This window comes from Oculina patagonica, chromosome 4 (genome assembly GCF_052425735.1).
Source record: "Oculina patagonica isolate OP01 chromosome 4, crgOcupat, whole genome shotgun sequence".
In the NCBI taxonomy this organism is placed as follows: Eukaryota; Metazoa; Cnidaria; class Anthozoa; order Scleractinia; family Oculinidae; genus Oculina; species Oculina patagonica.
Genome location: NC_135761.1, coordinates 14,052,284 through 14,080,218, shown reverse-complemented (window position 1 = coordinate 14,080,218; position 27,935 = coordinate 14,052,284). Strand labels below are relative to the sequence as shown.

General features: G+C 40.1%; 1 protein-coding gene across 1 annotated transcript; it reads left to right on the top strand.

The window, feature by feature from the left end:
* The first annotated feature begins 84 nt into the window (after positions 1–84).
* Positions 85–27,158, top strand: LOC144651463 (multidrug and toxin extrusion protein 2-like). Its single transcript, XM_078511404.1, has 16 exons — positions 85–523; positions 4,096–4,618; positions 6,941–6,983; positions 7,746–7,790; positions 9,182–9,279; positions 10,139–10,236; positions 11,264–11,377; positions 12,128–12,195; positions 14,025–14,133; positions 14,871–14,946; positions 16,241–16,310; positions 17,573–17,705; positions 18,526–18,563; positions 19,430–19,486; positions 20,815–20,899; positions 25,710–27,158. Exons 2-16 carry the CDS (start codon positions 4,122–4,124, stop codon positions 26,114–26,116), a joined length of 1,938 nt encoding a protein of 645 aa, XP_078367530.1. The 5' UTR covers positions 85–523; positions 4,096–4,121; the 3' UTR covers positions 26,117–27,158.
* Positions 27,159–27,935: the final 777 nt, after the last annotated feature.

Genomic DNA, 27,935 nt, shown 5'->3' with positions numbered 1-27,935 from the left:
AAATTAAAAAAAATTAGGGGAGGAAAACGAGCTCCCTCGCCTTAGTCCCCTCGCCATGTTTTCGCTCGGCCTTCTTCGCGCCGCTTCCAACTAACCGAACGCCTGGAACAGGCTACGAGGAGACAGAAATCGTAATGAAGTTGTGACCTTTTTGGTTAGCAAAAACAGCTGATTCCATGTTATCGAATTTGGCCAAGGGATTTTCATGTCGTAGGAGATCTGTGTACGAGAGGATCAAGCACAAGGCTCGATTTCCGACGTCTTCTCGAGTCTGGTCTTTGCAAAAACTGAAACTCTAAACGTAGCCTGCGTCGCAGACGTAATCTAACCCCGAAGAGAAGATGATTTTCCTTGGCCGTGGGAGATCTGTGTTCAAGATTTCACTTGATGGTGCAATGCATCTAACTTGTTTACTCAGTAAGAAAAATCACTGCATTGATGTAAACATCTCTTGGGAATCGGGTTGTTATAAACCGTGCCGGTTCCTTGAAGCACACAAAGCTTCCTGGCTCTGCCTTGTGCGGTAAGATTTTTAATATAATCTTAGTATAAATATAATGCCGGTTTAGTGTGAGCTATTGGGATAATGCTGCTTATTTAAGCAATGTAGCTAAAGAGCTGGCTATCACCGGCTGAAATTTCACTAGAAAACAAAGACTTGGAGTATTTTTTTGATGGTGCGGAGCTGCTTGTTCATTAGTCTGCCTTGTTTTTTCTTACAATCATAGCTACATCCCTGTCGTAGTGTTAATATTTTAACGAACGTATCCATTCTAAGAAATTCAAATGACAGACATGTTGGCCATGAGAAACGAGAACGGGGATACTCCCTTATAAGGGGGGCCATTCCATTTTATATCCACTCCCCCTGTTGATGAGGTAAGTCAAAATTTGCCCCTAAAAAAGATCAAAGTGCTGACATGATGCCCCCCCCCCCTCAGAGAAACCCGATTTCTCTAAACCCCATCAGAAAAAAGCCAACTTTCCCCTAACCCCTTCAGTAATATTTGAAAGATCAAGAACGCTGAAATGACTTTTAAAACCCCTTCAGAAACACTCGTCAACAGGGGGGGGGGGGGTGAATGGCCCTAACAAGGACGTGCAGCCCGATAGGGTATGGTTTTCAGGCTCTTATGTCTTGAAAAAAAAAATCCTGCCCTACGTGCAAGTGGGCATAAATATATAAAGGCAGTGAGTGAGTGAAAGTGTCTAGAAAAAGGTATCTATAACCCCTTTTTGTCTTAAACGGGGTATCTTTACATGGACCAATGTCTTCAACAGAATAGCCTGCAGAGGTGTAAATTTATACAAACTAAGCCACAAGCCAATTTTTTAGACATTCTTCTTATTGCTGACTTCCGTAGATTTCGGCATTGATCGATGCTAAGCTTCATTACCAATTACAACAAAGCCAGTAAGGTACTTGTCTACCCCCCCCCCCTGGTGATAGGGTCATCTACCTGGAATCATTGCTTTATTATGACTTTTTAATTAAAAACATATTTTGATGGACTTGCTCTGAAGCAGTGGAGGGTCTGCGTACAGGTGAGTCAGATGTCTTGATTCTTGCTTGATCCTGTCTTGCATCTCCAGTCTTGCCGATATAAACTTTGCCGCACTCACAGGGAATCCTGTAAACCATGCTGTCTTTTCCAGCTGGGTTGATTGTCTTTTGGCCATACTTGGTGTGATCTTAGTGTATTTATTGACTTCCCCCCCCCCCCCCCGGCAATAGGTCCATCTGCCTGGAATCATTGCTTTATTATGACTTCTTAATTAAAAAAACATATTTTGATGGACATGCTCTGAAGCAGTGGAGGGTCTGCGTACAGGTGAGTCAGATGTCTTGATTCTTGCGTGATCCTGTCTTGCATAGGTCTTCCAGTCTTGCTGATATAAACTTTGCCGTACTCACAGAGAATCCTGTAAACCACGCTGTCTTCTTCATCTCCAGCTGGTTTGCTTGTCCTTTGGCCGTACTTGGTGTGATCTAAGTGTAGTTTCCGACTCTCCCCCCGCCCCCCCTGGTGGTAGGTCCATCTACCCAGGGCTCAAAGCTAACTACCAGCCGGTCGCATATGCGACTAGATTTTTGATTGTGCTCCTGACACTGTCTGGCAAGATAAGAAACAACATCCTGAGCTTGACACAATCAAAAAAAAAAAAAAAGGAAAAAAAAGTCGAACATGGATATTTCTTAGATTCTAAATAATGAAGTTACACTGTTTTCGTGGCTTCAGTGTGTGCGTTATTGTCCTTCCTTTATGGTATCTCTGAGTTTCGATCGAGTTTCATCGTTCCACCATGTTCCATTCTGCCCCAGACTCTTTTCGATTTAGATACGACTCAGCTGACACATGTGAGTGAAGGCTTCTTCCAAATCTTGCCATCTTGGTTTTCGTGTGTTCAATGTTGAAGTGCTACCCCGGTTATCTAGTATCTGAGTATTTCTATGTTACCCGGAACTAAAACAGCGAGAGATTTTTTTTTCTTCAAGGTAAGAACAACGTTTAAAGAAATAAAGCTCTTTATTGTTCAACTACATCCCAGGGTTTAGTTTCATGAAATCAATGCACAGTCAACGATATAATGTAGTTTATTCTCGCAATCCAAAGCTTATCTACGTTTATCTTTTTTTGGCGAATACTTCATCAGACTCTGATACAATTCAAGTCACAAATGAAGCCACCCAGCCAGCGAATAAAATACATAAAACTTACAAGTTCCCGAAATTAGGTGCTCAGGTTCTCAGGTACTCCCTTCTGGAACTCCTAGTAATTTAAGCTGTGCTCCTAAAACTTTTAGCTGTGCACCTAAAATTACAGCTGTGCGCCTAAAAGTTGATACCTGGCAGCACAAGTGCTCCCAAAGCCAAAAGTAAACTTTGAGCCCTGCTACCTGGAATCATTGCTTTATTATGACTTTTTAGTTAAAAACATATTTTGATGGACATGCTCTGAAGCAGTGGAGGGTCTGCATACAGGTGAGGCCTTCCAATGGGGGTAGGTGTCGCACTGTGTCACTGTCGCATTTCAGTGCCATAATGATGTCGCTGTTAAAATGTTTCTGTGTCGCCAGAATTCAGGGTCAAGTCGCTTGACGCTTTCACCCCTTGGAAGGTCTCACAGGTGAGACAGATGTCTTGATTCTTCCTTGATCCTGCCTTGCATAGGTCTTTCAGTCTTGCCGATATAAAATCTTTGCCGCACTTACAGGGAATCCTGTAAACCATGCTGTCTTCTTTAGCTGCGTCGATTGTCTTTTGACCATACTTGGTGTGATCTTAGTGTAGTTTCTGACTTGAAAACAGAGTGTGCTCTTTGTGGTTGTAGGCAGAAGCAGAGTTGTTTGGACAGATCTTTGATGTGAGGTAAAACTTCAGTTCTGGATTTTCAAGAAACACAACAACAGGAAAACTGCCGACTTGCAAGCAAATTACAATGTACTGTGGCAGATCCAGACCTTCAGATGGGGGGGGGGGTCCCCATCATGCAGACCCTAGAATAAGAGGGGGTGCCCTCTGTTGAAAATAATTTTTCCCAGCCCTCTGATCATAAGCCTCTATTTGTTCTAAAAATAAGGTGGGGGCTTGGGCCCCCAGGCCCCTCCTCTAAATCCGACAATGATGTACAGTCACTCTCTCGCGGCCGTCGCCCCCGTCCGTCTGGGGGTCCCCTTGGTCGGGTCGTGCCCGTTGGGCCGCTTCACTGTCCGTCGTTGTCTGTTGGGTCGCCCCCTGTGTGCTCAGGGATACTCGCCCTTCTTGTCCTCTCACTCCGTGGTCATTCGGGCTCGGCGTGTTTCGGTGCTCTTCTCTTGTCCAGTTGGTTTTCTCCTCGTCGTCCATGGTTCCGTCTGTTGTCCGTCTTGGTCAGTTACACGGCAGGGACCATCACCTGGTGTCCATCTGTGGGGTGTCCGTAGAGGGTGACTGTATATGTAATAAGTGAAGCCAAAGCCATGTATTGCTCTGACATAAAACAGAAATTTGAGATCACAGAAGACATATGAAACCATGAGCCATCAGGAAGGTTACATTCCTAAAGAACTTGTATGTTTAATTCCTGTGAATTTGTCTATTTTTCATGCTTGCAGATCACATCACGGTAGTCAAGCACAAAATGGCTGATGACAGTACAGAGCACACAGCATTACCAAGCAATCAATTTGAAGTACATGTTAGACAAAGGGACAAACAATGTCCGCAAGGGAAAAAGACGTCTGGTTGTTGTGGTAAAGTGTTGTCAAGAAGCACTTGTGATGAACTCAAAGGGTTGTTTACACTAGCATGGCCAACCATATTGGCCTACTTCTTCTACCATTTAGTCGCAATGATCACCTTGTTTTTTGCGGGACGTATTGGGGAAGTTGAATTAGCTGCAGCAACATTAGCTATATCATTCATTAACATCACTGGACCGTCTATTTTCATTGGCTTGTGTTCTGCCCTGGAAACATTAAGCTCCCAAGCATTTGGAGCCAAGAACTTTCGTATGGTTGGTGTTGTGTTGCAGAGAGGAGTGTGGATTTTAGGAATAGCGTGCATACTAGCCTGGACTCTATGGATTAATGCTGAATTGCTTTTGTTGATGGTACACCAGAAAAAGAACATTGCGCAGTAAGTATCAATCAATCAATCAATCAATCAACAACTTTATTAATTTCAAAGAATTCAGCCAGGTAAACACTCTCTACTAAAGGGGACACAAAAAAAGAAATAAAATAAATAAATTTAATCATGTAATATTTAACGTAAGTATTAATAAATATTTCACATTGTCATATAGCTGGATTTTTTTCCCCAACACCACTCGCTGTTATTGGCTACTTCGAGGTCACATGACGTCTAACAATAAAACTGTTTCATGCCAAAAGCCTTTGAGTGGGCAGTGTTGCAAAATCTATGATGTCAGAGGGTAACAGTGCAATGTTGCCCACGAATGTTGACTGACGGCTGCTGTTTTTCTAAGTCTTATAGTTGTGCTATATAACAAATCACTTTACGACTAGTCCCTCAGGAAACCAGTTAATTTTGTTTCCCTCACATCTCATATTTCCCGAGGCAAACACTGAGATTCTTGGGGAACAAAATTAAGTGTTTTCCTTAAGGAGGCTCGATGTAGTTTTTTTAGCCCTAGGGTGGTCTTTTGAAAATGAAGATTACCTAAGAAGGCAGTTAACCAAGAAATTGACAGTATTTTTACTGGTCATAGTCAAAGCATTTTGAGCGAGGATGCAGGAGAGAAAATTGAAGAAAGAAATCTGAGAGCGAGGAGGTGCTGGCATGGAGAAAAGAAAAAAAAGACTGATAGACAAGAATCACTAGCCGGAGACACGCACACTAGAACGCATACTAGCGGGCAATCTAGGCAATGCAGAATCAACGTCAGCTAGAACAAAAAACATGGTCAAGAGAGTGAGCAGGCACTAAAAAAGCTCAGAGCGAAAGGGAGGAAGCAAAGAGGAAAGCCAAGCAGGAAGAAGCTCTTCGTCGGGGGGCTGCGCCTCGCGGTCTGGCTGCCGGTCTGTTCTCTCTCGTTCGTGTTCTCCCCTCCCTTCGTCTGTCGTCGGTGGAGGTCGGGCCGTCTTCTCTCTCTCTCGTTGTTTCTCGTGTCCCACTGTCTCCTTCTCTGTGGTCGCTGTGGACTCGTTGCTTGCTCCTGTGACTGTGCCGTTCTTGGTCATTTTCATTGGTGTTTGGCTCGTTGCTCTGTTCTTCGCACGGATCGGTCGAATGGAATGGTATGTTTCACGGGGGAGTGCAAGCATGGGCAACAAATTAGACCGGTTTTCACTTGAGTGTCGAAAGTAATGCACCTATCAATGTTAAGCCGCTGGGGGGGGGGGGGGGGAGGCCGGGCATAGGCGGGGGATTTGACAGCAAGTATTTGCCCATAGTGGGGACTTTTGACCGTTTTAATGGACTTTCTTACAACATTTTATTGACGTTAAGTGACTCTTTTGAACATCCACACATGCCCTTGGGTTGGGGATTTGATCAGAAAGTCTCAGCTAAGTTCAAATGCCCGGCCTATGCCCGGCCTCCCCCCCCCCCCCAGCAGCTTAACATTGATACGTGCATAAATTGCGTTTGCTTTGGTTTTGCATTACTACGCTTGGTGATTGGCTTAAAAATCTTGCGCCACTTTCTCAGCCAATCAGAAGTAAAACCAAAACCAAAACCAATCGTGACTCGCTCGCGCACGTTTTCCCGCGCTACGTGCCAGCCACATGTACCCACAGCCACAGGTATTTGCTTCAAGTTTCGATTGGTTCACTGGATTGTCTGTGTCCTTTGTGATTGGCCAGAGTAATTACTTTGGTTTTGGTTTTACGACACTCAATTGAAAACCGCTCTAAATATGCTTGGATTAAACTAAACTCTTGTATGTTAACATGTATATGATAGTACACTCACTGTTCATTACTAAAATGTAGACTGATACAAATTGTGCATTTCTCATCCATATCTTCTTCAAAAAAATAAAGAAATAATAAAGAACTACGAAACTAACCTAGAATTTCTAGAGGGGTGAGAGGAAATGGGAGGGTATGGATATTTTCCAGAACATCAAATTTTACAGTCCGAATTAATGTTTTAAACTATATGATAAGTCAATTTTTCAAACTATGGCCCTGATATATGTTTTAAGTGTAAGCAAACAGACTGTAGATCATTAGTCATACATAAAATATGTTGTGGTTTAAATTTTCCTTCAAATGGTTAAAAACTTTTTAAATCAGTTAGATTTTTAGTTCTTATTGTCTTAAATTGATCATCACAATCTGAAACAAAGGAAAATAAAAATCAAACTGGTTTGAAAAATTTCCAATCAAGGAAAAATTTAAACCACAACATATACATGTATACATTGTTGTAAAGCTCTTTTCTATTTTTCTTTTCATTGATATTGTATCCTTTCATTTCTTTTACATCCAGTCTGACACAAGAATTTCTTCTAATATACCTTCCTTCCTTAACAGTAAGTTCTTTGAACATTTCTTAATAACCATTAGTTTTTTAAAATATCTTTTTAATACAAGTTTTATGGAAATTATGCATGTTAGTGTGTGAATATAAATATTTATTGTTTTATCTATCTCTCAGACAATGCATATAAAGAATAAAAGGTACCAGTATTTCAAATTAAGGCTAAATTATAATTGAAGGGCCATGGGGACAACCAACCTATTTGGAATTTTAGACCATTCTTGATGATTTGTAGGATTTGCACGATTTTTTTGCTAGTTTTATAGTTTAGAGAAACAGATAAAGGTTAATTTCTTCTGTTTAGCCTGCCCCAAAAGAACTGCAAAAGCCGCTAGTAAACAAGTCTTTTGTAGAAAATTATGTTTATTTCTTTAAAAAAAATGAAGAAATAAATACAGAGAAATGTTTTGTAACTAATCTGTAGCTCACATCCAAAGAATTAGACATCTGACAACAAGCAGATTTCAGAAAAAAAAAAATGGGGTAGGGGGAGGGGGAACGGTGGGTAAAAAAAAATATCCCCCCCCGGGAGAAGAGAGGGGCCCCCCACAAAAAAACGCAATAAAAAGAGAGAGGGGGAGAGAGAGAGAGAAAAAAAAAAGCCACAAAAAAAAACACCGCCCCCCCGCCCCCCCCCCCCCCCAAAACAAGAGAGAGGGGGGCGCGCTAACCAATAGGCCACCGCGCCTCCCACAGAGAAAGGTAATTTCTAAATGATTATTAACACAGATCTTTTAATTATTATTTCATATAGGGCATTTTTCTATTTAAGCTATTGCAATGGTATCTTCTAACTCAGGTATGTATCAACTGATATATCCCGGGGGGGGGGGGGGACTCCCATATTAAAGGGACGGGGATGCTTGTCGGAAATTTTGAAAAGAACCCCTAAAAGAGACCAATCTGGGTGTGGCTCAAGCCTTTCTTGACCCCTAAAAGATACCAAAAAACTAAGAATGGAGTTTATATTTGTATATTTCTTTGTGTGTAACCCTAAACGAGACCATTATGGCTAAAAACTATTGGCGTTTTGGGCGTTTTTCCCCGGAACACCCTAAGCGAGACCAAAAGTCCGAAATTTACACCCCTAAGCGAGACGACGAGCATCCCCGTCACTTTCATATGCGAGTCCCCCCCCCCCCCCCCGGGTGATATATATGAACCAGGGGGTAGATGAAAGGGGTGTGTCACTGTGCTTTCTGTTTTGCTGTGGGGTGCAAACTATAGAGTTTGGTTTCATTCATAGTTTTGAGAACAGAATGCCAATATTCTTAGCCATGGATTTCTCAATTAGGGTTGCATGTGAAGCAATACAAAAACTGCTTGAGCCACACTCAGATTGATCTCCTTTAAAGGACCCTAGTCAGCCTTGCCTTTGTTTTTGTCTAAATACAGAAATTTCGTTATTATATTTTTTGCGGAGCGAGTCTATCTAAACTAAAAAGATCACTGTAAAACTGCTAGAAGTAATAAAAACAGACTTCTAGTAACACAACTTACAGCAATGCAATAAGATTTCACTTTGCCATACAGTTTTCAAAATTTCAATGGCACCAAGGGGGCCATGGTGGAGGGTGGCCATATGACTATAGGGTCCTTGCACGGCTGCAAATAACGAGGCGGAATCATAACGATTCGTTCATCCCCCCTCATTCTGTCCTCACCTGGTGAGGAGCTGACAGCGCTGCAAATAATTATTTTCACTTGAAAGGACATATGTCTTACTAGACAGACACCACCTTGGTCGGACAAAACAAAATTGTCGTCGGACATCAAAAAAAGTTGAATTTTATTCATCGTTGCCGTAAATTGATTTACGATCAAAAACCTTAATTGTCTTGACATTATGTCCGACCACACTTGGGATTTCGTTGGACATGAGCAAATTTTGGTTGGCCAATGTCCGATGACCGACTGTTATTTGCAGCCCCTTATTTCAAATTTCCTAAAACATCTGTGCCCCTCTAATATTTAGGAGTCCTCACCCCCCAGAAAATGATAATTATAGTCAATCAGTACTGGCTTCCAGGTGCATGTTATCAGTTGCAGTTTTCATGAACTAATGCTCTGTTACTCAAAAGTGTAGCAGTTTTCTTTGCTTTTTAATAGCAAACTTCTGGGAGTCCGAGTACCATAGGTTCACGTGGTATGCTCAGGAAGTCATTAATTGAGTTATTATTTTATTTCTAGAGCATTGTAAAACCAATCCTTTATGTTGGCCTGGTCTCCGATGGTGTTCAAATTGGCATTAATTCACTGATGATGTTTGTCTTTGATTTGGGGTTTAGGTAAGCATCCTTTTAATTAATCCAAAATTAAAAATCTTATTTTTTAAATGGTGTTTTGTGTATCAATATTGAGTAGGTGCTTTAGATAGGGGACATCTAAACATAATATATGGGGTGAGATGTAGTTTTGTTAGTTACCAGTTAGATGAGCAACCTTAAATTACTGGAAAGGGGGTCAGGGCTGCTTTGCTTTCCACTGCCATCAAAACCCGTCAGAAAACAGAAGTTCACTTCAGCAGGTTCCAAAGGTCATGTCCGTGAGTTGTACCTATTGGTATCTAGATGTCTGTCCATAATTTTCAATTGCTTCTTTTTTGCAAGATTCATTGGCTGTCACCTTGAATAAAATTGACAGGCATAAGTTGAGTTTTAAACTTTAGAGTTTGTATGTTACTAAACCTCGAAACAATATATGATAGTAATCATTATATTATTATTATTTTTATTATTATTAAAAATATTATAATTATAATTATTAAGCAAAACTTATCTTGTACTATATGTCTAAGGGAGAAAAGCCCCACACCTAATTCCTTGGAAACCATTAGACAAACGTAACCACTTTTAATTAATTTGCGTTTTTTTTTAATACAATCAGAAGTCAACTGGAAGCTTTCTTGAACTTCTGATTGGATAAAAATGACTTTAATATCAAAGTATTTGAATTAATTTGAAGCGTCACACTTTTGGGCTCTTTTTTTGCTTTTTTAATAGGCTTCTTCAAGTTGGTAACTTGTATTTTTCATTGCAAATTTACACCAGCCCTTCCGGCCAAAATGTGTGGTATGGTTTAATATTAATAATTTCAGTTGATAGTTTTTTTAAGGATCGCCTTTTGTTTTGTTTTGTTTTTTCACAGAGGAGTAGCATTCAGCTGGGCTCTTTCCACATTGATTATGTGTTTGTTACTGTTTGCCTACGTAAAGACTTTCAAACTGCATAAACAAACATGGCCAGGTAAAACATCTTCATTGTATTTATTAAAGCAGTACCGGTACAGTAGAACCCCGGAGAAACGAAAACAGTTTGAGTTAGTGGGGTTTCGAGTTATCCAATTTAATAATTGAGAGTCAACTGAATATTCAGCACTTCACTTGTTCGTTGCTCTAATTAATGGGCATGCATCCGTGGCGAGTTGCAAGAACTGAAATTCGAGTTATTGGGGTTAATTTGATCCAAATTTTGTTCAAGGAAAACAAAATTTAGTTCGAGTTAGCAGGGTTTTCGAGTTATCCGAGTTCGAGTTAGGGGAGTAATAATGACTGAAAAGTGGGGTAAAATCCAAGGGAAATGGAAGTTAGTTCGAGTTAACGGGTTCTACTGTATTTAACAATTAGACTAGCACGAGCCTTAGTATTCTATAGGCAAATGGTCAATGAGGTGCAGCCGAGTTGACCAGTAGTCTAATTGTTTTAGATGAAACTCCAAAGGATTGCCGTCCAAACCCTGCAACTTATGTTCTTAATTAAGTCATGAATAATTTTTTATTGGACCCTTTAAAGACCAACGTGCTTGCGATCGCATTCTGTTGATGAAAAGAAAACATTGCGAGAACCAATCAGATTTACAGATTTCCAATATCTCCAATATATTTCCAACTGAGTTTCTTGTTATACTTGTTAACAGAAACTTAATTAGTTAAATTGTGTTTTCATGAAAACCTGCCAATCAAACTAGTGGATCTTCCATTGTTTTATAGTCCCTGATCAAACATGATCATGTGCGCTGTGCTCTATAAATTAACGGGACTCGCCTTGTTGACAATTCACAAATAAAAAGCTTAGGCTCCTTGTCGTAAATAGAATTGTTAAATGGATGATATGCTGTAGTTTGGTCACAGTAAAGTGTACTGGAATTATCATAACCCTAAAAAATCAACCACTGTTTTAACAAATTTAAGACAATCTTTGTCCCTGCAGTCTGTTGGCACATCTTTGTTAACCAGGATTTAATCACTAATTAAACACTTTTTAATGAATTTCAGGCTGGACCACTGAAAGTCTGTTAGACTGGGGACAGTTTATTAAGCTTGCTGTGTCTGGCATGGTGATGACCATTATTGACTGGTGGAGTTTTGAACTTGGAGCCTTTTTAGCAGGTATACAGTTGGTATAATAATTACCGGTACCATGAGAGCCAGGCATTGAAATAACGGCCGGTCAACGGACAATGTCCAGCCTGATGGCATCTCCCGCGCCCCCCCGCCCCCTCCTCCTGCCCTCCTCCTGCCTCCCTGCCTCCCGGCCCCTCCCCTCCCTCCTCCTCCCCCTCTCGTGCTCGTGCTCCGGTTGTCTGTTCCCCCCCTGATTGGGGACTTGACCGATGTAACGTAACTCTCCTTGCTGGTCATGTTGTCCGGTCACAAGTCGATAATATTCTCTTAATCAAATTAAGTTCTGCACAAAATGTTTTCTTGCCATAAAACCAAGAGAAAATAGAATTGAAAAATAAGAACTATTGCTAAAGGAAATTTTAAAACTTTAAACTTTTTGTAAAGAACGTGGACCATACAGCCCCAACTGAGGTAAGCAACATCGTATATATAACAAACAATTCATTCAGCAAAAAATAGATTCCGGACGGCAATCTAACTTCGACAGTCAGCAGTGTCGTTATTTGTATTAAAAAAATAATTTATTTAGGGAATGTTATTTCTTAAGGTGGGGGTGTTGTTTTTCTACATATCTTTAATAATTACATGTTGCAATTTGTCCGAGCAGAATCGAGGTATGACCAAGCTAAAATAAATTTGGTTGGTCATCATGTCCAGAGACTCCTCGACAATTATTTTGAGCCCTGAGATCAATGAATTTGTTGTTGATATGTTGAATTGTGCTCTTTTTGAAAGGGACTTTTGGTGAGGTGCAGTTAGGAACCTATGGTATCGTTTTCCAGTGGGCAGCATTTGTTAATATGGTGAGGGACAATACTGCTTGTACTAGTAATCATATTTATATTTTTTTACAATTGTGAATAATAATTATAATCTCTCCCATCCCCAGCTCCCCCAATTTTCTGTGGGCATAACAGTATCAGGGGGTTGCGGCATTCACATTTTTAGACGGAAATTTCTGGTGCATACAAGAACACTACATAGTAAAATGCTCAAAACATTATTAACGATATTAAAGGGACTGTGTCATGGATTTTAGCCAAATTTATGGGCATGAAAATTTATGAGACCTTCAATTAAATTTGGTGAAATAAAAATAAATAAAAATAAATGCTTAAAACAATGAAAGGACATTTCAGTAACACAGCAAATACAAAAGAAGGTGCGGATGGCCAAAAGTGAAGAAGATTGAAATGGATTGCGACATGGGTTTTTGAAATACTGTTTGGGCTGAGCAGTTTTCAAAGTCAATCTCATAATTTGCTTGTAACTTTAAATTAAACTCCCAGGAGATACATTTGGTTATAGAGCGGTTTTCACTTGAGTGTCGAAAGTAAATTGCGTTTGCTTTGGTTTTGCATTACTACGCATAATGATTGGCTTAAAAATCTCGCGCCACTTTCTCAGCCAATCAGGAGTAAAACCAAAACCAATCGTGACTCGTTCGCGCACGTTTTCCCGCGCTTCTTGCCAGCTACATGTATTTACTTCGAGTTTTGATTGGTTCACTGGATTGTCTGTGTCCTTTGTGATTGGCCAGAGTAATTACTTTGGTTTTGGTTTTACGACACTCAATTGAAAACTGCTCTAAGGCAGCAATGGTTTTGTCAGTTAGATCCAGAGAAGTAATTTCTTTGCAAACGATAACTCATATGTGACAGAGTCCCTTTATTACAAGTTCTTCAGTTGTTTCTTAAACAATCATTACAGATCTCTGAACATTGCCCCCTATCAGTGTAAAGTAAAGAACAAGCTCTCGGCCGAAAGTTACGGTATATCTTATTTATTAGGACTTCCTCATTATTTTTGTTTGGGGGGGGGGGGGTGATATTTTTTTCGGTGGTATTTTGAAATCTTACAATATTCAGCTGGAGATTTGTTCACACGCCGATAGACTCACTAATGCCCTGTCCACACTAATTCTGATTAATTTGCCATTGTATCATTCTTTCTTTTCCTATGGTTTAGTCTGACTAAAATCCACACCAAAACAGCGTTTTCACTCAGTCATCAAAAACAGGCTTTTTTGTATATATGCTGCTCAGAGTGGAGAAATTTAAAAATGCTGGATAGGTGGCATAGTTTGCACTGCTGAAACCAAGGCTTTTTGAAAATACTGCAGCCACAAATTTAAATTTTATTTGGACTCAAGTAACGGCAAGTGCTCTACTAGCATTCATTTGAGCGTTTTCATATTTATCAGAACAAATGTGGACAAAATCATTTTATCTGCATTAAAAGGATATATTTTATCCAGATTAATAGTGTGAACAGGGCCTCAAAAAATTACAGTTGACTCCTGATAACTCGAACATTTAAGGGAAATTGAAAAAGGTTAGCGGGAGATTCGAGTTACTGAGGGTAAAATTACAGAAAATACATGTATGATGGAAATCCAGGGGAAATCGATTTTGGTTCGAGTTAGCACAAGGTTTGAGTTAGCGAGGGTTCGAGATAACAGGAGTCGACTGTATTTGATTGGCATTGCCCTCAGCATCAACGTTATGGATGCATGAGGTCCCCAGTATGTTATAATGGATGGCTGGAGTGACAGCCTTCCATTGCATTGTTTAATGAAGTCTTCCTTGGTTTAGCGATTGTCTTTACCAATGTGTACATTAAAACTCTTTAGATTCCTGTTGGAATTAGTGTGGCTGCCAGTGTTCGTGTTGGAAATGCTCTTGGTGCGGGAAATGCCCGGGCTGCGAAAAGGACAGCAAAAGTGGCCCTTGCAGTTGTTGGTAATTAAAGAAATTTATTATAATTATACCAATGTTACTTACTTTATCAGCATGGACACTACTTTTTGTTTTATGTAAATCCTTAATTCCTGCAGCAATAGAGTGGTTTTCACTTGAGTGTCGACCAAGTAATTTGTGTTTGTATTATTTTGTCATTACTACGCTTCGTGATTGGTTTAAAAATCTTGCGCCACTTTTTTGGCCAATCAGAAGTAAAACCAAAACCAATCGTGACTCGCTCACGCACGTTTTCCCGCGCTTCGTGCCTACGACATTTCATTTTTGCTTCGAGTTATGATTGGCTAACTGTTTGGTCTGTGTCTTTTATGATTGGTCAGAGTAATTACTTTGGTTATGATTTTACGACACTCAATTGAAAACTGCTCTAGTGTAATTTGATTTTTCACCAAAATTTTTTATATTTTTGTCTTAAGTATATAACTGTACAACTCTCAAATGACTTTCTATTTTACATGACATTTCATTTTTACTCATTAACTGTCAGCATTTTGCTCACCTGGGCTAGAAAAAAAAATGAATTTCAACCTTGCCCTTTGGAAAATCAGCTCTCAAATTTTGCTCGCCCAGGAAGCCTGTTCCAGGCGCTCGGTCTGTTGGGGAGCAGTCACGGAAAACAGCTATTGGAACAGAGCTAGTTGCCCAAGCAGTAAGTGCACTGCTACAGCCCACTGCTACATGTACAGGAGCTGGCTGATGTGTGTCTGTTATTTTCACAGTGTGTATAGAGGTTGTGGTATTTGCTGTCTTCTTTGGACTTCAAGAAAACACTGGAAGGCTTTTCACAGACAACAGGTTTGTTCAGGAGCCCATGACTGGCTTATTATACATGTATATCATAATAAAAGTCTACAACAGGGCAAATGGACCACAGATGTGGTACACTTCTACTGGGTTCTGTGGCGTGATATGAAGCCAATACCAGGAGTACAGAGGCGGCGAAGCGATTTGGAAAATGGGGGGGGGGGGGGGGGGGGGGGGCAAGACTGAACCAATTAATACTCGGCAGGTTTTCATATTTGGAGCGACTTTTTCCGTTCTAGCAACTTTTTGTTTTCTGAGCAGTTTCTAGACCGAAGATTCTCCGATTTCTGTTCGAAGGCCATGTGAACGTTTCCGATCATTTTTCGAACTTTTCCGAAGATAAACAAAGTTTCGAAGATGTTTGAACTCACTCACGAGGCGGAATATCATAATAAACCGATTCTTGTTCATCGCAGGGTTACCGCCATCATTATGCTGGTACCAATACACCTGGGTGAAGAGCAGCTGACAGCGCTGCAAATAATTATTTTCACTTGAAAGGACATATGTCCTACTAAGACACCATCTGGGTCGGACAAAACAAAATTGTCGTTGGACATCAAAAACAAAAGGTTGAATTTTATTCATTGTTGCCGCAAAATGATTTATGATCAAAAAATTGTCCTGACATCATGTCTGATCACACTTGGGATTTCGTCGGACATGAGCAAATTTTAGTCGGCCAATGTCCAATGACCGACTGTTATTTGCAGCCCTGGGCCAGTACTGTACTGGGAATGAAGTGTCTTGTCCAAAAACATACCACAATTACCCCAGCCAGGGCTCAAGCCTGCATCGCCTACTTCAGAGACCAGCATGCTACCCGTTAGAACACTGCACCTACCAATATCAGTTGAAGTGCTGTCACAGTGATGTGACAGCAGTCATGTCTGTTTCGTGACCAGAGTGTCACATAAGGCCAAGACAGTTATCAAGATACACCCTGAATCAAGCCTGACAAGGGTCATTGGGTTGTGTCCGATTTTTCTTCCCTCCCCCCCCCCCCCTCCCTCCCCCCTTGCTTTGTCCCCCCGCTCCCTCTTCCTCGTTTCTGGCGGCCTTCCCTTGTTTGGCGGTGTGTGTGTGTGTGTGTGTCGTGTGCCTCAGATTGTTGGGTTAATCTGATCAAAGTGCAGGGGATGGGGGAAGGGGATTAAACTTGTCAGCTGTTTAACTCAATCTGTACATAAGATGTCAACTTACAGATTACCAGGGAGAGCATGAAATTCTCCAAGGAATTCTCTCTGCTAGATTACAAAATAACCTTTTTCATTTTGTCTTGCAGTGATGTTCTATCGTTATACAAAAAGACTATTCGCTTGATGTCAGCCTTTTTTGTCTTTGATGGAATTCAGGTATTTTAAAATTATTATGATAATGTAGACTACTAGAGGTGTAACACTGCCGAAGACAACGTGAACTGGGAAAATTAATTTGCATCTCGACTTCACGTGTTTTAAATTATATAAACACCTCTTCAAACCTTATATTCGTTAGTGGACTCAACAAATCCACATAATAGCGGAACAAATTAATTTCCCAGTTCACGTTGTCTTCGGCTTCGCCGTTGTGATTTCCGAACAGTATTTGTTTGGGGTACCCCAGAGGACGTTTTGTAGTGGAACGCGTTTGCTTTCTAAGGGAGGGCATAGGCAGTAGTTTTGACCAATTTCAGCGAAAATTGCTTAAATTGTCCAAGTAGGTGGTACAGATCATAGTAAATCGGCAAATTTTCTACCTAATTTGATATTCCAGCTAGTTTTAAAAGAACTATCCGCGAACTGATCGAACTCAAATTAAGCCAGACTATAGCTCGAAGACTGTTCCATCGAGGACCGAAAGCTCTGATAAAAGCGATTCGAGCAAATATATTTTTTCGGCTGCATTCCAGAGGCAGTACCCGATTCTCCGATGTGGAAGTTGCACGCCTTGTGTAAATATTTGTATTCAGTACACAAGTCGAAAACTTAAACTCCCAGAACTGCTCTCGCGCGGTTCAAATCGCCAAGAAAGCGGCTTAAAAACAAACCTAAACAATGCGAAAATGTTTCTACTTTATTTTATTACAAATGAAAGTCGTAAAAGCAGATTTTAGAAAGCTTAAATATTTACAATAGCAATTAGTGAAGAAATTTGAATATTCATATGGGCATGCTGTGACCTCACAAACGTATGATGGTAAGCCTGTGCTGACATGAGTTATCAACCTATTCAAGGATCTCGCCTGTGCATGTCTGTTAACTTTGCAGAATATCGCTCTTTCCTTTCTATTTGCTGTAACTGTCTAAAAAACCCGATAAGAACTCGCGTGCCCGTAACTTTGACCGCCATATTGTCATAGTCACGTGACGAGACGTTACAGCTGAAAGTGGTCTATTCGATATGAACATGATTACGGTCTGAACTTCGAGGTTTTGTAAGGTCCTTTTTTTGTGAAAAAGTGAGTGATAGCCATTAGACCACTGCGCCTCCCTTAAAATCTGACCTATTTTGCATTTCAAGCATAGAACTTGCCAATGTTTAGTAGGACAGTCTAACAGAGTAGGTATCAGTCTAGCAGAGCAAAGAATTGTTTGTTTATTAAGTGATACAAATTCAAGTTCAATTTTCGTTTAAGGGTGTCTGTTGCGGAATTGTTCGTGGCTCTGGCCGGCAGATGATAGGAGTGCTAATCAATTTTATAGCCTATTGCTGTTGTGGGCTTCCTCTTGGCATAGCTTTGATGTTTTTAGTCTTCCATGATATCACAGGTACGGAGTAACGAGTCTTTGGTGTCCACCTTATTATAAATACAATCAACTCTCTCTTAACGGACACAAGTGTTAAACAGATATCTCTAGTTGGTCCTTCCTGTTTATAAACTTTCATTAAAGTGGACATTTTAATTGGTAAAATTGAATACAAATTAAATTTTGATAAATGAGGATTATTTGAGGTTAAAATTCTTTTCTTGAATGACGTTTCAGGTAGTTTAACTGCCCTTCTCCCCTTCTCCGGGTTAAAATTGTTACAAATCTCAAAATGGCGGAATCTTATTGTTACAATGTTTACCTCAAAGAATCCCGTTTTTCCAAATTTAATTTGTATTCGCGTTTACCAGCTTAACTATGAGAGGTTCGAAGACTTTAGGACAAACTATTGGAAATTTAATGTTGAATACGACTGGGGTAACAATCTTAGTCCTGGCCATACGGAGACGCAAGTCAACGCAAGCTTTCAACTTGCGCCCACTTGCGTCTCCGTTTGGCCAGGACTTGCGATGACTTGCGTTTGCTTTATGGTCGGGATAAAATTTGCACGCAAGTTATCGCAAGTTTTTCACCGTTTGGCCACCCAACGCAAGTCAACGAAAGTCTTGCTGTTTACTTCAAGTACGGAATTGAAGCGTGCGCAGTAGCATTGAAATGGCTTTTTGACAACTTGCGTGCACTTGCGAGTAAACTTGCGAGTCCGTTTGGCCAGCCAACGCAAGTCTGTACGCAAGTTCGACTTGCGATCACTTGAATCCGCTTGCGTTACCGTTTGGCCAGAGGTTTTCTTATCTTTGCTGTTATTTTTTTTGTGTTAAAGGTCTCTGGATTGGTCTGTTTAGTGCAATCTTTGTGCAGGTCAGCATGAACTCCTTACCAGATACTGTAATGTCTGATTAACAAATAGATTCCATTTTGCAGTGGGTCTGTTCAGTTATAGATCACAGATGACGTCAAAATGTTGTATGAACATCAGAAAAGTGGCCCACGAGCCGCTAAGCGAGTGGGTCACTGATGTTCATACCACATTTTGACGTCTTCTGTGATCTATAACTGAACAGACCCACGGCAAAATGGAATCTATTTGTTTTATATAATAACACAAGACTTCAGCGGTACACTTCAGTGTGAGCAATGCCGGTACCCATGAGCTAAGTTGTTTTCATTTCACGATAAATGAAGTTTCCGTAACCACGAAGCACTGTTAAACCGATTAAATAAACAGAAAAATGGTAAATTGAAACTCAATGAAAAAACTAACCTTTATTCCGATTTGGAAAGTTGTTCAAATCTGTAAGCATTAACCTAAGTGTTCAACCGCCATTCATTTGTTTCCCGTAGCGTCTTCCAACTGTACAACATCGGTCAAACACTTTCATACAGATTTTGATGATTCAAGCTTGTTTAGCCCAGTTAAATTCTTCGAAAGGTGAACGATGCTTGGCGTATTATTTCCCACAGTAGATTTGTAATTAAGCTGAACTTTTCTGCTTTGTTGTGGCCCCGCGAGTTTGAAAACTTTGCCGACAACTCTGATTTGGACTATGAACTCTGATCACGCGCGCGAGTCACACCACCGCGTGACGTCATCTATGTGCCTGTACTCTAATAGATCATAAGTGAGAAGCAATCAAAATGCGCGTAGAATTCAGGTTATTATATAATTATGTGTAGTTAAATCTTCGTTTTACGTAAGTAAGTTTGCTCTGTTGATTATGTTTTAGGCCTTTTTGTATGTGACAATGCTGTGGAGAACAGACTGGGAGAAACAGATCAAACTAGTGAGTATACCCTTACACTCGAACGGAAAGCTTAACCCTTATTATGCTAAGCCCGGGTTTTTTTCCGGAATGGCCATTCAACCACTTATACCATCACCAATTTGCACCTCAGCAGATTCTTGTGATAAGCACCTAATACAGGTTGGATAGATCTTTCCACAGGACTGCGCTTATGTGAATGCGCCAAAGTAAAATATTTTACATTTTTACATGAAAACTTCATCGAAATCTAACTGCAGTGTGAGAAAGTGCGTTTCTAGCACCGTAGCGCCAAAAAATCAATTTAACGGTTGTTTCCTTTTCCTAGTCAGCTTTTCACCGGTTGTCATGACTGTGTAGTTTTTCACAATTCAGGTTGATTAGGTTTTTTAAGACTAAAATAGATTATTAAAATAGATTCTTATTTTTCAGAGGTTGTCGTAGTGTCACCACTGGCAGAATTATTGTACTTCTAATACATAATGGTGTAGCACTTGAATTTTTAACAACAAAAATGCTCCATACATTTCTGTACTTTATTTTATTAGATATTTAGATTTTAAATCGTCTATATTGCGCTGTAGCTTTATGGAAAACGTATTTCTAGTGAAAATCCAAAAAATGTAAATCAAAGACAACATATACACAATAACTTTTTGTCAGAAGTTTCTCACACAATTAAAATCCAGAATTTTGATCATCAAAAATGGAGTGATTTTTTGTATAAGAACCTATTTTTCTTTGCTCGGCTGAAGTTCTTATATTTTGGGATATTTAAATGCCAGACTTTAGCCTGTAGCCCAGGGGTGGGGGGGGGGGGTACTCCGGCTTGTAAGTGACGGGGATGATCGAAGGATTTTTTGGGGTTTGAAATTTTCGATTCGGGGATTTTTTTTGGTTGGAGAATTTGGCAAGTATTTTTTTTGGGTGACTTGATTAAAATAGGGGATTTTTTTGGGTATTAAAAACGAACTAAAGTGCCTTGACGGGGCCTTGGCGTATTTATGGTATGATGAATAAACACACAACAGCGTTCAATTTTTTATGATTTTCTTTGTGTTAGATTACTGCCCCTCCTGGCAATTTAGGGGTAATTTGACAAGGGATTTTTTGGGGGGTTATTTTTGGTCCAGGGATTTTTTTGGGTAATGTCGGAAGACTAAGGGATTTTTTTGGGTCCTGAGTTTTGCCTCCATTCGATCATCCCCGTCATTTACAGGCTGGAGTACCCCCCCCCCCCCTGGGGCCTGTTGGTTCTTTGTACTGTACTGAAAGCGATCAGTCCAGCGTTATTGCAGTTGAGTTTTGAATGTGATTATTTTTAATGAAGATTTTTTCGTCCTTATCAGGCACAGCAAAGAATAGGAGTAAAACCTGTAATGGACCAAACATCTGACAATTTACTGAATGGAGAAATTCACAAAAAAGAGTCAGGTACGTGTACCGGCTACTCAGTCCCCGTCCACACTAACTTGGATAAATTTGATCTTTTTTCCTCCGGATAGGCCAACCGTCCACACTAAAACGGCGTTTTCGGTCACCGAAAACGGAGCTTTTCGAAACTGTCTCCAAAATTGAGAAATTTGAAAACGCCGGCTAGATGGTGTTGTGTGGACGGCGAAAACGGAGCTTTTCGAAAACGCTGACGTCAAATAGTCATGTGATCTCTGTCAAAAACAAGAGATTTAATTAGCCTTATAGCCTGCGTAGCTGACGGTATTGTTGGGTTTTAACTAGACTTGCCCCAAGTCGCTCGTTTTTTCTTTGCATCTATAGTTACCAGAAAGAGTTACTTAAATAAAATCGCTTTGAAATCAAGCGCGAAAAACCACTTGAGTAAAACCGCCTTTGAAATCGCGCGGGATTCATTTCTGTGAACGCGCGCGCGAAGGAAAACAAATGACACTTGCCGAGGAATGGCTCGTTCCGCCAGCCGTTCCGCCACGATCCTCCGCCATTTTGTTTCTCATGCCCGCGCGCCCTCCGTTTCCGTATCCAGCGGTTTCCTGCGAATCTAACGAGCGACTTTGAGCAAGGCTAGGTTTTAACGCGCGCACAAGGAAGTGGCGCAGCCGCGAGTGGCTTGGAAAGGAGTAGTGATTCCTCCTCCCCAAGCCACTCGCGGCTGCGCCGCTTGCTTGTGCGCGCTTTTTAAAAGACCCAACAATACCGCCAGCTACGCAGGCTATTAGCTTTACAATAGGTCTGCCGTAGCATTGCAGCTTTGCGTGCGATGTATCGTATCGTTTTCAAATTTATCCTAATTAGTATGAACGGAAAACACTTTATCCGTTTTTGAGGTGAAAACTCCGTTTTCAAATTTATCCGGATCAGTGTGGACGGGGTCTCAGAGCGTCATTTCCGTAAATGACAAGCAAGGTTTGAAGACAAACAATAATCAGTGGCGTTGCTTGTTGAGTGCGTTGTAGTTTCTTTAAGTTCACCGAGAACTGATGCTTCGATAAAGTTGATAAACTGCCCTGTACAACAACATAGCTCACATTATCAAAAAGCTAACACATTACTACGCTTATCAGTTGAGTATGCACCGAGGGAAGTTTCGCGCCCAAGTTTTACCGTTAAAATTCTGCTGTTGTCAGGGGCGACAGAACTAGTTTCCATTGGAAACATCTCGTGCTATTGACGTCAGCAGTCCCGTTCGCGCGAAAGTTGATTCACTGACAAGTGCGAAAAACATGGAGAGGTTAAATTCGAAAGGCAGAACCTTTATAAAGGGCTGTGCACTTTCGCGTGATCTACGAACATCGTTAGTAGATGAAATAGTTAGGAATGGTGGCGATATTAATACCGGCTACTTTCCTGGTAAATTTTCGGATGTGGCAAACGCTTTCAAAGTCAGTAAAAATACTGTGAAAAACGTGTGGCAGCGTCTACACACTGAACGTACCATTGAACCACGGCGGCATGGAGGAGGAAACACCTCTAATTTAACTCAAGGTGACTTGCAGTTTATTGAGACTGTCAAAAGAGAAAGGCCGACTTCATCACTAAGGGAAATTTACGACGGTTTGAACGAATTTGGTGACATTCCAAATGGAACTTCCATTTCTGCGATTTCGCGTGCATTGAACAACAATATGTTGTCTGGTTTGAAATATTCAAGGAAAAAAATTAGCACTGTTGCCCAAGAAAGATTTAGTGTAGAAAATATGGCAAACACTCAAATGTTCATTGATTACCTTCATACCAAAGATCCCTTTAAGCTCAAGTTCTTCGACGAATGTGGTTTAAAATTACCTTTCCACGGTAAGCGATTGTATGGTCACGCACCAGTTGGAGAAAGATGCATAGAACTCTTGCGTTATCACGATTCACCTAATATAACAGTTAATCTTTTAGCTGGATTACACGGGGTAGAATATATGAATACAGTGCAAGGTGCATCGGATACCATCGAATTTCTTCGGTTTTTCGGTGAGGCTGGAAACGCAGCCAACATGGAAACAGGAAGACCGGCGCTTGAAGTAGGAGACATACTCGTGATGGACAACTGTGCTACTCACCATTTTGCAGGTGGGGAAGCATTACAGGAGTGGCTGAATGATCGAAACATTGAACTTGTCTACACCCCAACATACTCTCCTGATTTTAGTCCAGTTGAGTTTGTTTTTAACAAAATGAGGACCGTGATGCGTTATGACCTTTGGGAAGTCACAAACGAAAACATTCAACTTGCTGCATTCGAAGCAGCACAAGACTACATAACTTCAAATGACATGGTAAATTTTTTCAGATATACTTCATACATTAATATTTAGTTTTTGACTGTTTCCGCAGAGTTGCTAGTCACAAAACTGTAATCCATTGATTTCATTTTAGTGCCGTTTATTGTCAACCCTGAAATTTACTGTATTTTAAGAACAGATGTCACAGGATTTAATTTCCCAAGTGATGTCTCAGTTAGTAAAAGGGTTAATAAATGATGTGAAAACTGTCTGTAATCAATGTTTTTCCTTTTTGAAATGAGTTCCATTCGTGTAATAATAATTACACATGTATCTTACAACAACAACTTAATTCAAACCTTCAAAAAGTGGATTAAATATTTCTGATAAGAACTCAACATTTTGTAAACAAGAGGTATTTTTAGCGACAACTTTATTACCGAAAATTCTTATTTCATTGTTTCCGTAAATTCGCCGATTGAAGTACTCGCCAAATTTATAACTTTTGTCAGTAGAAAGCAAGGAAAGCTGATTAAAAGCGTCTTCTTTCTTCAGGCTGTCGGCGAATCGGTTCCAAAACAAGTTGTCGCTAAAAATAGTAACAGAAACCATTCGGTCTTCTATGTGAAAAAGTTTGTTTTGATAAACACGGTTTTGGGTCCTTGAATTACTGTGAATTAACTTAATTAATTTTAATTTTTAAAGATTGAAACTGTTGTTACAAATAAAAACGCAAACGTTCACACATCTGGATGTTGTACTACAAGATATATTAAATTCCCGATAAACCGCGACGGGAATGTAAACAATCGGAAGCAATGTGAACAAATTCCGACCAACAAAACGAGAACGTAACCTGACAGCTGACCTGAACATTTATAACGATTTAACATAGGCTAGGGTTTCACAAATAATGCATGTTAAGGTCAATATTCTTGCACATCATTTGTTTTTTCGTTGAAGTTCTATGAGGGCATTCGCCGCATCCTCTTCTCTCTGAGATGATTCGGGTTCGACAGTAGGTGATTTCCAGCCCTGAGCGGGTACATACATGCCAGAGTAATCATTTTCTCTACAGGGGGATACAAAATCAGCTGTCGCCAATACCTCGCTTGATTGTTCGTTATTGAATTCCTCTTGCAGACGAACTGCTAGTCTGAAATCAGATTCTTCCATCTCTGACAAAAATGGCGAACTTAAAAACGTGGAGGAAGTATTTGCAGCCGATGAACTGCGTCGAGGAAATTTGATGGAATATTCTTCCTCCAAAACTCGCTTCTTTGGGTTCACAAATCTTTCCCTGTTGTGAGGTTGGTGTGACGATTTCATTTCGTGTTCTTGGACTGCTTCTCTCAATAACTGCGTTATACTGTGCCTTGGAGGTAGCTTTCCGTTGCATTTCTTCTGAAGTAGCGCTATGTGTTTATTGAGAAGCGCCCAGTTTTTTACACCGTTAACAATGTATCTATCTGGCTCAGAAGCGACGATATCAGCCTCAATCTTTCTAGCAAAGGAATCTTCAACACATTTGTAAGCTTTAAGTTTGTTGTTGTAGTCGCTTTGGAGATTTGCTAATTCAGTCTCGCATTTAGTTACCTGCTGTGATAACTTTCGTCTTGCAGCTTTGTCAGTGGGATGCTTATCAATAATTCCACACAACATTACGGATGAACAATCGTCTCCATCACAGTTTCTCCTAGTGTGACCTATCTTCAAATGGCATTTCCCACAGACGGAAAGAGGACCGGAGTTATGTAACTCTGCTTTTGATAATTCCCTTTCAAAGTTGTCCTTTTGGACTTTGGCATTTTCTAACGCCTTTGTCGCACTTTCAACACTTGCAAGTTTTTTCGATAGCATCCGATCCACAGGGTTAAGGTCTGTGCCTGACAGCGCAGCGTTTTGTGCAGGAATAGTGTTTACAAACTTAAAACTGTTCCCTGTACATGTTTCAGCAGCAGGTGACGGCATGAATGAAGATGTGCTCGTATCATACCGGACTTTAGTGCTTGATGAACTCGCTCGAGACGGGCCAGCTTGAACTGGGGAACCGAGAACCCCAGCCTTCAGTTTAATTCTTTTAAATTCTCTTTCTGGAACAGTTCTTGCGCTCTGCCAAAATTCCTGAAAGCCTCGCTCGTCGTTGTTGTTTAGATTGATCCAATTATCCTCGTCGTCAAAGTACCGGATTCTCATATTATATTCATTCAGGAAGTTCAGACTTGGGCATCGACCCGTTATGTCTTGCACCAGTGTCTGAAAAGATTAATGGCCTGAGTTCACAAAAGCTGTTGGCACCATAAAACTGATCCATTTTTGTTCTTCCGATCTTTGTGCTCCAGTATATTCCACTTTCACCTGATACTCCGCCATCTTTCTCGAATCTGGAAGTTCGGTTTCGCGCGCACAGCAGACTGATGACGTCAATAGCACGAGATGTTTCCAATGGAAACTAGTTCTGTCGCCCCTGACAACAGCAGAGTTTTAACGGTAAAACTTGGGCGCGAAACTTCCCTCGGTGCATACTCAACTGATAAGCGTAGTAACCTGTTTTTCAGATATGATCCTTTCAAGCTGGATTTACAAATCGTCGTCTCTTCCATTTCTAAGCCGATTTGATGCTGACAACACTCAATTCAGACTCGCTGTACTGTCACGTGACATGAGTAATGGCTCACGTGACATGAGTAATGGCCAACATGAATTCGCGCAACAAGGAAATGAATCAAAGGCAACAGCGTGCGATGTTAAAGACCGTAGCAGACTTACATCATCAGAGAAAAAGTCTCTCATAATAAAACGACTTATTCCTTTAATTATTTCTTTGTTGATATTAAGCGCCGCAGTCGCCATACGCTTTTTAGTTCCTTTGCCGTCCTCCTACGAGACGGCTTTAGTTGGTAATGATACACTTAGTCATAATATTACTAGTAATGTTACCACGAAATCGCCAATGTTGGATTAATTGCAAATTGGTGTGAGGTTTTTAACTCTCTCTGTTGTCACGCAACTTTTTCCCAACAAATGAGCAGAAGCGTGACGGCACTGGTAACAGTTGCGTGACAGGAAAACGTAAACACGTGAGGTGGGGCTGGGAAACAATTACATGCACAGAGCACGTGCAGTACATGTATACAGGCAGGCTCAAAACGGCCGTTAAAACGTGGCGTAAGTTCTGTTAGTAATAAATGAAACTAAGATGTTATTTTGTAATATATATCTATAAGAAACCATACTCTAAACTTATGTTCGCTTTTAGTTGTCTTGTGAAGGGACCTGCGGGAAAATATATCAATAATATTAAAAAATAATTATTATACTCCATCACAATACACTTATTTATACCATGCCATAGAAAATACAGCCAATCAGAATACAGGAAAGCCGTTGTATATTCGACGGTATTCAACTCAACCTTCCCATAGTGCGCTGCGACTGTATTCTCGACGAAATTTAGTAAGCGTATTTTCTATGACATGGTATAAAATGGTTACACAACACTTTCTCGTGGTATACTATGGAATATCCCACTTGTCACTTGTATTTTCTTGCCATACACACTCGCCTAAAGGCTCGTGTGTATACCGAGAAAATACAAGTGACTCGTGGGATATTCCATAGTATACCACTCGAAAGCGTTGCATAACTAGTATAAATAAAATATAATTATTTTAACAGAGAAACTTTTTAAACATACAGTAAGTCCGTTTTGATAAACACCACAAATCAGGCCAGAGGGGAACAGTGCTTCAAATATTAGTATCTTTGTTAGATTAGTTACATGTAACATGGTGATATGGTTGAGTTTCAAGAATTTCAACACGTGAATGAAAAAATAATATATTTTTAATATATATTTACAAAAAAAAATAACACAATATAAAAAGTTATATTGTAAGCAGTATTTAAAAATTATTTTAGTATTAATATAGTTATTTTATTATATTTTGTTATGTGATTTTTGAAAGCAATTTGTATTTACGGTATCAATAAAATGTTAAAAAACAACCAAAAGTACAACCCATCTGTTTGTTGTTGATGTATAGACCCAAGAAGGGATAAATCCGTTTTAGTTTGGCTTTATATTTGCAAAGTGAGAGTAGAATACAACTTATCGCGATGCGACTTCGTTTCCAGGGCCCTTTTTGTCCATACTCATGCTTTTTACTCTTGGATATGCGAAAGTATCCGCGAGTGATAGTGAAGATTTTTATACCTTAAGGTTACTATTGTTAGCGGCTACTAATTTTAGCTAGTTGGTCCAAAATCGCTAAATTAAGTACTCGCTAAAATTTGTCTTGGTCAAATTTAGTACACGTTTAATAAATACCCCTGCCCGCCAGAGGAATACAAAATTAAATATAGTGGCCCTGTTCAACTATATGACAACGTCAGAAGTAAAGAAGGGTTGGGAGAGAGCTGGGATCGCCGGCATCGTGGAGAATATGACTGATTTCCAACCTTTGCAATTCACTTTGTTCTCTCTGACAATGATAATGTTCGTTCAATTTTAAGTGACTTTGTTCTATTATTGAACATATTTTTCGATCTTAACTATATATTAAAATTGTTTTTTTGTGTAATTTTCCGAAAATCGCTAAATTTAATCAGGCAAATTTAATAGTCGCTATTAAAATCTTGCTCAGAAAAAATCGCTAAAATTAGAAGTCGCTAAAAATAGTAACCTTAACTTGCCCGTAACCTGCGTTGCAGTCGGACGTGTCACTAAATCCTCGATAAAGTCCGGCTGCGCAATGGCGCCCAAAAGCTTGTTCCGATCAGAG

Coding starts and splice junctions, on each gene's coding strand:
- LOC144651463 (XM_078511404.1), top strand. CDS start 4,122: ATGGCTGATGACAGTACAGAGCACACAGCATTACCAAGCAATCAATTT. Junction 10,237..11,263: donor GCATAAACAAACATGGCCAG/GTAAAACATCTT, acceptor AATGAATTTCAG/GCTGGACCACTGAAAGTCTG. Junction 12,196..14,024: donor GGGCAGCATTTGTTAATATG/GTGAGGGACAAT, acceptor AAAACTCTTTAG/ATTCCTGTTGGAATTAGTGT.